The 11,977-nt window shown below is 58.6% G+C and overlaps 1 protein-coding gene and 1 pseudogene across 1 annotated transcript; one reads left to right on the top strand and one right to left on the bottom strand.

Annotated features, from left to right (window-relative positions):
* Positions 1–2,759: 2,759 nt before the first annotated feature.
* SEPTIN12 (septin 12) lies at positions 2,760–11,977 on the bottom strand. The gene is made up of 9 exons (XM_070064003.2): positions 11,796–11,977; positions 11,336–11,461; positions 11,171–11,252; positions 8,398–8,535; positions 8,131–8,248; positions 7,945–8,040; positions 4,184–4,280; positions 3,526–3,577; positions 2,760–3,441 (listed from the first exon to the last, which is right to left on the bottom strand). Exons 1-9 carry the CDS (start codon positions 11,956–11,958, stop codon positions 2,913–2,915), a joined length of 1,401 nt encoding a protein of 466 aa, XP_069920104.2. The 5' UTR covers positions 11,959–11,977; the 3' UTR covers positions 2,760–2,912.
* Positions 9,960–10,873, top strand: LOC149120641 (uncharacterized; annotated as a pseudogene).

Below are 11,977 nucleotides of genomic sequence, written 5' to 3'. Positions count from 1 at the left end.
GCTGCCTTCTCAGGCCGTCAGCAGGGAGCTGGGTGGGAAGCTTAGCAGCCAGGACTCCGACCCCCACTGAGACTAAGACCCTGAGGGCTGCCGTTGTGGTCCAGGGGGTAAAGCCGCTACCTGCATAACCAGCATCCCGCATGGGCACTGGTTCCAGAGCCGGCTGCTCCACTTCCGATCTAGCTCTCTGCTAAGGCCTGGGAAAGAGTAGAAGACGACCCAAGTCCTTGGACCCCTGCACCCATGTGGGAGTCCCAGAAGAAGCTCCTGGCTCCTGGCTTTGGCCTGGTCTAGCCCTGGCCATGGCAGCCATTTGGGGAGTAGACCAGCAGATGGCAGATGGAAGATATTGCTCGCTGTCTTCTATCTCTCTCTGTTTCTACCTCTGCTTCTTCTCTGTAGCGCTCTCTTTCTCTCTCTCTTTTTTTTTTTTTTTTTTTTTTTTTTTGACAGGCAGAGTGGACAGTGAGAGAGAGAGAGACAGAGAGAAAGGTCTTCCTTTGCCGTTGGTTCACCCTCCAATGGCCGCTGCGGCCGGCGCACCGCGCTGATCCGATGGCAGGAGCCAGGTGCTTCTCCTGGTCTCCCATGGGGTGCAGGGCCCAAGGACTTGGGCCATCCTCCACTGCACTCCCTGGCCACAGCAGAGAGCTGGCCTGGAAGAGGGGCAACCGGGACAATCTGGCGCCCCGACTGGGACTAGAACCTGGTGTGCCAGCACCGCAGGCAGAGGATTAGCCTAGTGAGCTGCAGCATCAGTCTCTGTAGCTCTTTTAAATTAAAAAAAATTAAGACTGTGTTTGGGACTCCCAAGTCCCAGTTCCACCCCCAGTCCAGCTTCCTGCTAATGTGTATCCTGGAAGGCAGCAGGTGATGGCCCAAGTGGTTGGGTCCCTGCCGCCCACGTGGGAGACCTGGATTCAGTTCCCTGACCCAGCTTTAGCTGTGGTAGACATTAGGAGAGTGAACCAGTGAATGGGAGATCTTTGTATCTCCCTCCCTCTGCCTTTCAAATAAATAAGCAAATTTGAAAATCCAGCAGCCAGCTCTGCAAGGGTACCCAAGGGAAACTGCTCCTGCTGCTGTCCAGTTTGACGGCTTCCCTGGGCCAAGAGTGCATGCAGTCCCCTCCAGGTTCAAAGCACTCAGCTATCAGGGACAAGAGAAGGCGGAGCCACCAGAAAGGTACACCTGATTCTCCTGACAGACACGGAGGTGCGGGAGTAGCCGGAGGGGTCACTTTCCGTGCTGCTCTATGGACATACAGAGCAACACCAGTTGGAATGGAACGGGACCATCAGTGAGCACCCCGGCTGGGATCACGCTGAATTGCCTCAAAACCAGCTCATCACTGCCGCCACGTGACTTCCCGCTAAAATGTGGCATTATTGAAGAATTAAAAACACATACCACCGCAGTAGGAAACTAATACGTGTCGGATGTGTGTGCAGCTGGTGGAAGGACGCTCCGTCTGCTGATACCCTTGTGGGAGCCTTTGCAAGCGTGTACACCTATCCACAGCTCCCAACCTCGGAGACTGCGACCGCACCCATGCGGACCACGTGCCAAAGCTGTCTCGCCGGAGTAGGTGCTGCTGGCATCTCATGGGTGGAGGCAGTGGACTCTGCTGCACATCCCGGCGTCCCTGTGGCTCTGGGCAGCGGAGACTGACTCGGCCCCGCAGGTCGGGAGTCTGAGGGCTCCGTGGGAACCGTCACTGGAAAAGCAGCCGGTGCAGAGCTGAAGGGTGGTTGCTTTGGACCTGCTGCAGGCATTGCTGTGTTGCCGAGGGCTGCTCTCACGCTTGGGACTGTCTCTGCCCCGATGCAGCGACATGCCACCTCTGAGATGGCGGGGACAGGTGGTGCGTGTCCCCACGAATCCTGGGAGCTCCCCAAATCGAGCCCGCCTGGAGTGTCGGTGGAAGGGCAAGCTGGTGAACTCTGTGAGACCTGGCTAAGCGTCCCGAGCACCTGCCCCGTGCTGGACGCCTCTGCCCGCACACAGCTCGCAGTCTAAAGGGGGAGACTGACTCGAAAACAAACCGCGTGGTGCAGACATGGAGAAGCCAGCAAGGGCGGTACCTGCAGAAGTCAGGAGGGGTTCCCAGAGGAGGGGGTACTGCTACTTGCCATGGTCATTTACTGAATGAGCACCAGGTCCTTGCTGCTTACTGGAGAGTGGACATCCCCCAGCTCCCGCGGTGGCAGAGGTTACGAGTGACCGTGTCAGCTTTGGCCCCGACCACGTGGGACTCTGTGAAGCCCACTTGTTTCCGAGGGCTCTGGAGAGTCCTGGGAGGATGCAGCTCACACATCCTGCAGCAGGTGCTCTGCCTGGCTGGCTGCTGTGTCCCGTCAGCACCCTGTCTGTCTGTCTGCCATCCCTCTGGGTTCTGGCAGGCACATCCCAGGAACAGCAACACCAGGGCTGGGCAAGGGCAAAGCTGGGGGCCGGGGACTCCATCCGGGTCTCCAGGTGGTGATGGGGACCTGACCACTCGAGCCGACACCACTGCATCTCAGGTCTGCATCAGCAAGGAACTGAAGAAAGGAACCGGAGCCTGATGTCAAACAAGGCACTCTGATGCAGGACGCAGGGCTCAACTGCGAACCTAAACATCCGCCCCGCCCTCGGCCTGCACTGAACGGATGGTATGGATCCAGGGGTCCAGTTTACCACCAAGCCCTGCTTCTGGGGCAGAGGGGAAGCCCTCTAGTCCCCAAGACTGCCCAGGGCCCTGGGTCTCACACTGGAACTTAAAAAAGAACTACACGTTTATTGGAGGGTAGCACAAAGCAATCATTTACAAAACACCTCTCTGCTTTCCAAGCACAGCGTTTCATAAAAAACAATGTCCACCTTTAATAGGTGCTCTGCTAAACAGGTGCATGCTGGGAACCTGTGCGTGCTCAGAACTCATCCTCAGAATTGTCCTGGGCCCTGCTGTAGATTCTGGAGGGCTGGGGGCTGGACAGCTGACCTGCCACGGAGTAATCATCCTGAGCCCTGCTGTAGATTTTGGAGGGCCTGGGGCTGGACGGCTGACCCGAGGTGGCATTGTCCTGGGCCCTGCTGTAGGCTTTGGAGGGCCTGGGGCTGGACAGCTGACCCGCCGAGGTGGCATCGTCCTGGACCCTGCTGTAGGCTTTGGAGAGCCTGGGGCTGGACAGCTGACCCGCCGAGGTGGCATTGTCCTGGGCCCTGCTGTAAGCTTTGTAGGGCCCGGCGCTAGACAGCTGACCTGCTGAGGCAGGATTGTCCTGGGTTCTGCTGTAGACTTTGAAGGGCCCAGGGCTGGACAGCTGACCCTCAGAGGCAGGGGCCAGGTTCACCCAGCCCGGCCCACGGGGCAGCAGGTGGCTCTCGTTGAGCCTGACGACGCGGTAGTTCTCGTAGTGGACATTATGGGTGATGTCCTTCAGGTCCTGCAGGTGGGAGCTGGGCAGGGGGAGGTTGGTCAGCGCTCGACAGGGCGTCCCAGGGGCTCCCTGTCCCCAGCCCCAGGGCTCCCCGCATCCTCACCGGATGAGCAGATCTCTCAGGAGAGGAAACTCACAGTGCGCCATGTTCTCCACTGCAAGACACGGTACTGAGTGCGGCTCTGCTCTGCCTCCCCACCCTCGCGAACACAGAGCAAGCGCCTACCCCATGCTGCGGGGCTCCCGACGCCTGCCATTGCCCCTCTCCACGAGGTTCTGTCTGATCCCACCTCTCCTTCATCAGTTTGTTCATTCACTAGTTCGCTTGTTATCACGTCCCCAGGGCACAGCGAGTCCACTGGTCATTATCATACGGGGCATACTGCACTATGGATCACGTTGTTCGTAACCCATCGAAGCTCTGCCCTGGCGGCTACTCCTCTCTCACTCTTCTCTCACCTTCAGGGGCCTTCCCAGCTCCCTGCAGGGGTCCCCCCTGCCCCATCAGTGGTCAGGGCCCTTGTCAGTCCTGCTGTCGCTGCCAGGCTCAGCACACAGTAAATTCAAGGGCGCCATGCAAAGTGGTGGCTCCAGCCACCCTGCGTGGTCTGCTCAGAGTCGGGGGTCTTGCCCAGGGCTTTGCAGCCGGGAAGCCGGACCCTTCCCCAGGCCCACCATCTGCCCTGTCTGTAGGCTGAGCACCTCGGGCCCGGGAGGGCCGCCACCCTCACCTGCACCCTGCCCCACGGCCCCGCACCAACCTTCAATGATGCCCCACTTGGTCTTCCGACCCAGGACACACTTCCCGTTCACCAGGTGCTCTCGGTCAGCCCCGACCACAGCAAAGGGGATCCGGTCCTGGGGGAGGAGGGGAGGCAGATGGGCCCCCCAGTGAGGTGGAGGAGAGACGGCAGAGAGAGGGCACCAGGGCACTGCCCTTTGTGGAGAGCATGGGAGTTCTGTGGGGCCCGGGGACTCGGTCGGTGCTAGCAGCAAAGTGCTCGGTGCAGCAGAGGGTTAGCGGAGCAGCCCTGGGAGAAAGGGAGCTCCCGCCAGCTGTGAAACACACAGTGTCACCAGCTTCGGGGTCATCACGAGGGTTGCAGAGGTGACTGTGGGGCCTCGTGGTTAAGATATCCGTGTCCCAGGGCCGAGTCTGGCTCAGCTTCCCGCCACTGCAGACGTCGGGAGGCAGCGGCGGCGGCTCAAGTGACTGAGTCCCTGCCACCCACAAGGGGGACCCAGGTTGAGTTCCCAGCTCCTGGCTTCAGCCTGGCCCGCCTGGTGCAGGCATTTGGAGTGGGGGAGTGAAGCAGTGGGTGGGAGTTCTGTTTCTCTTGGTCTCCACCTCCCTCAGAAAACAAAGATGTAACTTGGTAAATCGGAAGAGGCAGGCTGTGGCTCCTGGGCCCGACTGTGCCCCCCGTCCGTTTTCCTCCATCACGTCCATCAGCACGCAGTTAAGCCCACCCGCTCACTCCCGACTATGGCTGCAGAACAGAGCAGTTGCAGCAGGGCCACCGAAGCCACACGGCAGAGCCGTCAACCAGCCGTCTCCAGTTGTCTCCTCACTCAGGGCCAGAAGCGGAAATGTAAACTTTTTTTTTTTTTTTTTGACAGGCAGAGTGGACAGTGAGAGAGAGAGACAGAGAGAAAGGTCTTCCTTTTGCCGTTGTTTCACCCTCCAATGGCCGCCGCGGCCGGCGCGCTGCGGGCGGCGTACCGCGCTGATCCGATGGCAGGAGCCAGGAGCCAGGTGCTTTTCCTGGTCTCCCATGGGGTGCAGGGCCCAAGCACCTGGGCCATCCTCCACTGCACTCCCTGGCCACAGCAGAGAGCTGGCCTGGAAGAGGGGCAACCAGGACAGAATCCGGCACCCCAACCGGGACTAGAACCCGGTGTGCCGGCGCAGCTAGGCGGAGGATTAGCCTAGTGAGCCGCGGCGCCGGCCCCAGAAGCGGAAATGTAAACTTGTAAACTCCAGAACACCATGTGTGGGTTTGTCTGTCTGCCTTCTTTCCTTCCTCTTTTTCTTTGAAAGGCAGAGTGACAGAGAGAGAGAGAGAGACAGAGAGACAGAGAAAGAGAGAGAAACAGAGAAAGGCAGAGACAGAGAGAAACAGAGATCATCCATCTGCTGGTTTACTCCCCAACTAGCTGTAACAGCTAGGACAGGGCCAGACCAAAGCCAGGAACCCAGAACTACAACCGGGTCTCCCATGTGGGTGGCAGGGCCCAAGGACTTGGGCCATCTTCTGCTGCTTTCCCAGGTGCATAAGCAGGGAGCTGGATCAGAAGTGGAGCAGCCGGGACTCCAGCTGGCACCCATACGGGATTGCCGGGTATTGCAGGTGGTAGTTTAACCTGCTGCACCACAACACTGACCCCTCCTTTTTATTTTCTAATTTGTTCATTTTTGTAGTATTTGAAAGGCAGAGAGACACAGAAAGAGACTTCTTCCTCCTGCTGGTTCATTTCCCAAAGACCTGCCACAGCCAGGGCTGGGCCAGACCAAAGCTAGAGGCCTAGCCAGGGCTGGGCCAGACGTCCACCCTGCCCTCGGCCTGGAGGCCTGGAACTCAATCTTGGTCCCCAGGTGGGTGGTGCGGCCCCAAGTACTTGGGTCATCATGTGCTGCCTCCCAGAGTGGGCATTAGCAGGACGCTGGACTCAGAAGTGGAGCTGACACTCAGGCCCATGCATTGCCATTCTTGGGCATCTGAGTAGCCTCGCCACCACTGCCCCGAGAGCCCACCGTGCTGCCCTTTCCTAATCCAGGCAGGAGCACGGCGCGGGGGAGCAGAGTCCCTGGGTGAAGGGGCTGGAGCGGGGGTCTACAGGTGACGAGTCCCGGGGCTCTGGGGCTCTGGGTGGACTGGCACTGACCGTGTCACACAGGCACTGGGATAGAGACTGAGAACAGGACTTGAGCAGCTTCAGAGACACGAACATAGGAGCTCCCTCCTCCCTGCCTAACAGCTCTGTGGAGGTCTAACTCACACCAGATAGTTCGTCCCTTCAAAGTGGACTCTAACATACTCACAAGGTTATGCAACCATCATTGTCTCTAACTCTAGAATGTTCTCATTACCCCCCAAAAGGAACCCTTTAGTACCTTTTACTCCCTCTGCCTGCTCCCCCAGCCCCCGACAATCACTGCTTTGTGGATTTGCCTGTTGTGGACATTTCATCAAAACGGACTCATGCACTCTGTGGTCTTTTGCAACTGGCTGCTTCCACTGAGGCCTGTGTGTGCAAGGTCCCTCTGCAGTGTGGTGTGGTGCATGTCTGTCAGTGCTTTGTTCCCGTGGTGCGGGCCTTCGGGTCGGTGGTTAAGACGCACACGTCCCACATTGGAGCGCCCGGATTGGAGTCCCTGTTCTACTTCCTAGCCACCTTCCTGCTGATGCACACCCTGGGAGGCAGCAGGTGATGGCTCAAGTGGTTGGGTCCGAGCTGGTGTCGGCTAATCCTCTGCCTGCGGCGCCGGCACACCGGGTTCTAGTCCCCCTAGAATCTAGGGCGCCGGATTCTGTCCCGGTTGCTCCTCTTCCTGTCCAGCTTTCTGCTGTGGCCCGGGAGTGCAGTGAAGGATGGCCCAAGTCCTTGGGCTCTGCACCTCATGGGAGACCAGAAGAAGCACCTGGCTCCCGGCTTCAGATCAGTGCAGTGCGCCAGCCGCAGCACACCAGCCACAGTGGCCATTGGGGGGGGGTGAACCAATGGAAAAGGAAGACCTTTTTCTCTGTCTCTCTCTCTCTCACTGTCCACTCTGCCTGTTAAAAAAAAAAAAAAAAGAACTTGGGTCCCTGCCACCCATGTGGGAGACCAGGATGGAGTTCTGGGATCCTGGCTCCAGCTGGTCCAGCCCCAGCTGTTGGAGGCATTTGGGGAGTGAGTCAACAGAGAAAGAAGCTCTCTCTGTCTTGCTCTCTCTTTCTCTCTCTCTCTCACTTGGCCTTTCAAATATAATAAACAAATGACAACTTACAAAAGCAAGAAGTTTGCCATGGCATGCAAAGACTGCTGGCCATGGGCTTGTTTTGCACGTTGGCTATTGTAAGCCACGCTGCTGGTGCACTGGGGCGCAAGGCGTGAGCACACGTGTGTACCCTGGGTGTGCACCCAGAAACGCAGCAGCTGGGACCCACAGTGACTGCTGCTCAGCTGCTCAGAGCTGCCAGGCTGGGTTCCAAAGAGGTTGCCCCCTCATTTTTCACTCCTCCCATCTGTGTGTGAAGGTCCACCCCGCCACAGTGCAACAACACTCTCTGTTTATATCGTTCAGTGCGGTCTATCCCCTTGAGGTGTCTGGGTCATGGGCCGGGGATGGAGTAGTGACAGCTGGCAGGAGGAAGCACCTCACATTTCCTGAGTTGTAGAGACCAATGTTTAGGTGGAGAGTTTGCACAGAAAGACTGTTCCCCCAATCTGTCTCCTCGGCTTCTGTCCCCCAGCCTCCGTCCCCCAATCTGTGTCCCCTGGCCTCTGTCCCCGCCTGCCCCCCATCCCCGGCTCTCACCCGGATCTTGCTGTTGAGAATCCTGTCGTTGATGTCCTCATCAAAGCACTTCTGTGGATACACGTCGATGCAGTGACTTCTCAGGTTTTGCTGGATCTGGGCCCGCACACAGGAGGCCTCAGTCTTCCCTGCCCACCCTGCCCCCTGCCACACTGGCCCCAGCCCGGCCCCAGGCACCCGGGTCACCCTGGTCCTGAAGGCCTCTCGCTCTTCAATGGTCAGGCTGTCCGCCCGGGCGATCACGGGCACCACGTTCACCGTCCGGCACAGCCGCTGCAGGAACTCAATGTCCAGGGGCCGCAGGCTGCCCGGGCAGGGCAGGGCCGGGCCGGTGGTGGCAGTGGGGAGTGTGTGTGAGGGGCAGGAAGCCCCCAGCCCACCCCAGGACCCCTTGCCCTCCTCCTCCCTGCCCCACACTGGCAGCCCTGCCCACCGCCAGCCCGGCCACCTCACCAGTGCCCGGTGGGCGGCACGAAGTACACGCAGCAGTGCACGCGGGTGTCTGGGATGTGGCGCTGGCGGGTGATGAGCAGCTCCTCCTGCAGGAACTGCTCGTACTGCGCGTTGATGTAGCCCAGGATGGGGTCCCAGCTGGGGCGGCAGATGAACCCTGCCCTCGGAACCCCGTCCCGCCTCCCCTGGGGCCCTGGAGGGGTTCGCCCTCAGGGCGGCCCATTGTCCAGGGCCGCGTGGTCACCCACTCCCCTGTACCATGGGGAGATGCAGAGGCCCCTGCCTCTCTCAGCTTGTCTCTGAAATGGGACAGTGCCACCCACTTTTGGGGGGGGTGTCGACCTGGCACCTCTCCCCTGTCCCTACCCTCAGGCTGCGGTCAGCTCTTCTGTTCCACCTCCACTGGCCACACAGAAAGAACCTCTGCGGCCCCCAAGGCCCTGCAGTGTCTTGTGCCCCTCCCCGCTCCTCCCTGTCCTCTCTCACTGAGACCTCTGGGCACCCCAGACTGGGCCTCAGGGCACCCCAGGCCCTCTGCCTGCACCCTGGCCTCTGCCTGGAGCGCTGTTCCCCAGCACCACACACGCCTCGTGCCCTCGTCTCTGGGAAGCTTTGCCCACACGCCACCTTTCAGTGGGCTCTTCCCCATCACCTCACTTACAGCCGCACCCTCGCTGCCTTTTTTTCCTCTGCTAGACTCGGCACATTCTGTCTGACCGTGACGCCGGCTGCGGGCGCCCTGGTGTATCCACGACCCCCCCGATTTCCCTGCTTGCCCCAGTGGAGCTGTCTCTCTCTCTGGGGTGCCTGGGTCTAGCCTCACCTGCTGTGTTAGCTGATGGGCTTCATTCTGCGTCTGCCCCTGCCAGCCCTGCGGTGGCAACTCCACGGAGCCCAGCACACTCATTCGCTCCGCCCATGGCTGTGTCCACAGCAGAGGTGGGCACACAGTAAATGCTCAGTAAGCCATGTGTGCGGCTGGCTTCACAGGTTTGTGAGTGGAGGGGTTGCACACAGCTCTGAACTTAGAGGGTGCTGTGCTTGGTGGCGTGCTTTGAGGTTGTGGTCCCCCAGTTCTTACAAGTTTTGAACAAGGGGCCTCACCCAGGCTGTCATCCCTCAGGGTCCTGCAGAGTATGCAGCCTGTCCTGTGTCCGTGTGTCCGTGTGCATGCGCAGGTGTATGTGAGTGGTGACTGTGTCCATGTGTGTGACTGTGTGTGAAGGTGTGTGTGTGTTTGTGCATGTGTATTGTGAGTTGTTTTTTTAATTTTTATTTATTTATTTATTTTTTGACAGGCAGAGTGGACAGTGAGAGAGAGAGACAGAGAGAAAGGTCTTCCTTTGCCGTTGGTTCACCCTCCAATGGCTGCCGCGGCCGGCGCACTGCAACCGGCGCACCGCGCTGATCCGATGGCAGGAGCCAGGTGCTTCTCCTGGTCTCCCATGGGGTGCAGGGCCCAAGCACTTGGGCCATCCTCCACTGCACTCCCTGGCCACAGCAGAGAGCTGGCCTGGAAGAGGGGCAACTGGGACAGAATCCGGCGCCCCTACCGGGACTAGAACCCGGTGTGCCGGCACCGCAAGGCAGAGGATTAGCCTATTGAGCCGCGGCGCCAGCCGTGTATTGTGAGTTGTGACTGTGTTCATGTGTGCATGTGTGACTGTGTATGGGTGTGTATGTGCACATATGTGACTGTGTGTGTGCGTGCGAGTTGTTAGATTGCTTGTGCGTATTTGTGTGCACATGTATGAGTGTGTACCTGAGTGTGTATTTGTGTACATGTGTAAGTGTGTGTCTGAGTATGTACGTGTGTATATGAGTGTGTGCACTTTGTCCATGCGTGACTGTGTCCATGTATGGCGGTGTGAGTGTATGTGAATGCATGTGCGTGTGCATGTGTGCGACTATGTCCATGTGTGTATGCGAGTGAACGGCTGTGTCCCTGTATGTGTGTACATGAGTTATGTGATTGTATGTATGTGACTGTATGAAGGTATGACTGTGTCCATGTGTTTGAGTGTGTACCTGTATGTATGTGTGTGTCTGAGTATGTATGCACATGTCCATGTGTATGTGTACCTCTGTGTGTGTGTCTGAGTATGTATGTACGTGTCCATGTATATACGTGTATGTGGGTGTGTGTATATGAGTGTATACATATGTATGAGTGTGTACCTGTGTGTGTGTGTGTCTGAGTATGTATGCACGTGTCCATGTGTATATGTGTATATGGGTGTGTGATTGAGTGTAGGTGAGCATATACATGTGTATGAGTGTGTACCTGTGTGTGTGTGTGTCTGAGTATGTATGCACGTGTCCATGTGTATATGTGTATATGGGTGTGTGTATCTGAGTGTATACATGTATATGAGTGTATACTTGAGTGTGTACAAGTGCATACATGTACATGAGAGTGTGTGCGTGCACCAGCTGCTCTCAGAGCCCAGAACAGCTCTACAGGGTGATACCAAGTGACAGCGAAGGAAACTGGCTCCAGCCTACACTGCTGGAGAGTGGCCGGACGCAGCGGTGCTGACCTGAGCTGGGCCTCTAACTGCTGTGACACCACGGTCCCTACTCTGCACTCCTTGTGCCCCGGGCAGCAAGCCAAGCCCTTTACACACTCAGCTCCCTGCACCCACTATGCAGGGGAGGAAGCCAGGCTCAGAGATGACCTGGCCAGGCCGCTTCAGGGCTCGGGAGCTTCCCAGAGGTCGGGGGCAAGGGTGGGAGCGGGACAGCCAGGCCAGCCCCCACCCCTGGAACCCACCACTTGTCGTTGTTGATCTGGTCCCCAAAGCCGGGCGTGTCAATCACCGTCAGTTTCAGCTTCACGCCCTTTTCCTCGATGACTGTGGAGGCAGCAGGGCGGGTGAGGGCTCGGGGCTGGGGGTGGGGGCTGGGGCACGCGAGCCCACGCACATGGCCCACTCACCATGGGTCACTGCATGCAGCTTCAGTGTCTGGGGGGTGGTCACCCCCAGGCCTGGCAGGGTCGACTTCCACACTTTGGACCTGAACAGCGTGTTCACCATGGTGGACTTGCCCAGCCCGCTCTGCCCTGGAATGACCAGATGACAGCAGCGACAGTGGGCATTTCTCACAGTGCCCCTCAAACTCTCGCATAAGTAACACTTTTTACAAAGCAGCTATTGTAGTGCGCACACACACAAGGGCTTGTTCTCCTGGGTGTGCGCTGGGGCATCCCGGAGTCGGCCGCTCCCCGCCGCTCGGTCTGAGCTTCATGGGCCATCTTGGTCTTTACTGACCCTGCGACTCCCACATGTTCAATGACAACACCCTGTGGGTGCCATCCTCTGGCCCACCACTTAACCAACGGGGAGCTGGGGCTGTGCAGAGGGGAGCCTTACCCAGGCACACGGGGTCTCACTCACCCACCACCATGATGTTGAACTCAAACCCCATCTTCATGGCCTTGATCTTCAGCTGGTCCAGCACGGCTTCAATGCCCACGAGACCTAACATCTCGCACGGTGGGGTCCTGGGGCTGGAGGGCCGGGAGGAGCAGGGGGAAGGGGACTGCCGCAGGGGGTCCATGGGCGAGGGTGCAAGGATG

The sequence above is a fragment of the Oryctolagus cuniculus genome, chromosome 19 (genome assembly GCF_051225735.1).
Source record: "Oryctolagus cuniculus isolate XC-2025 breed Fujian yellow rabbit chromosome 19, ASM5122573v1, whole genome shotgun sequence".
NCBI classification, from domain to species: Eukaryota; Metazoa; Chordata; class Mammalia; order Lagomorpha; family Leporidae; genus Oryctolagus; species Oryctolagus cuniculus.
This window is presented reverse-complemented; position numbering and strand designations above follow the sequence as displayed.

Coding starts and splice junctions, on each gene's coding strand:
- SEPTIN12 (XM_070064003.2), bottom strand. CDS start 11,958: ATGGACCCCCTGCGGCAGTCCCCTTCCCCCTGCTCCTCCCGGCCCTCC. Junction 11,253..11,335: donor GCTGCATGCAGTGACCCATG/GTGAGTGGGCCA, acceptor CTGCCTCCACAG/TCATCGAGGAAAAGGGCGTG. Junction 3,578..4,183: donor CAAGTGGGGCATCATTGAAG/GTTGGTGCGGGG, acceptor CGTGTCTTGCAG/TGGAGAACATGGCGCACTGT.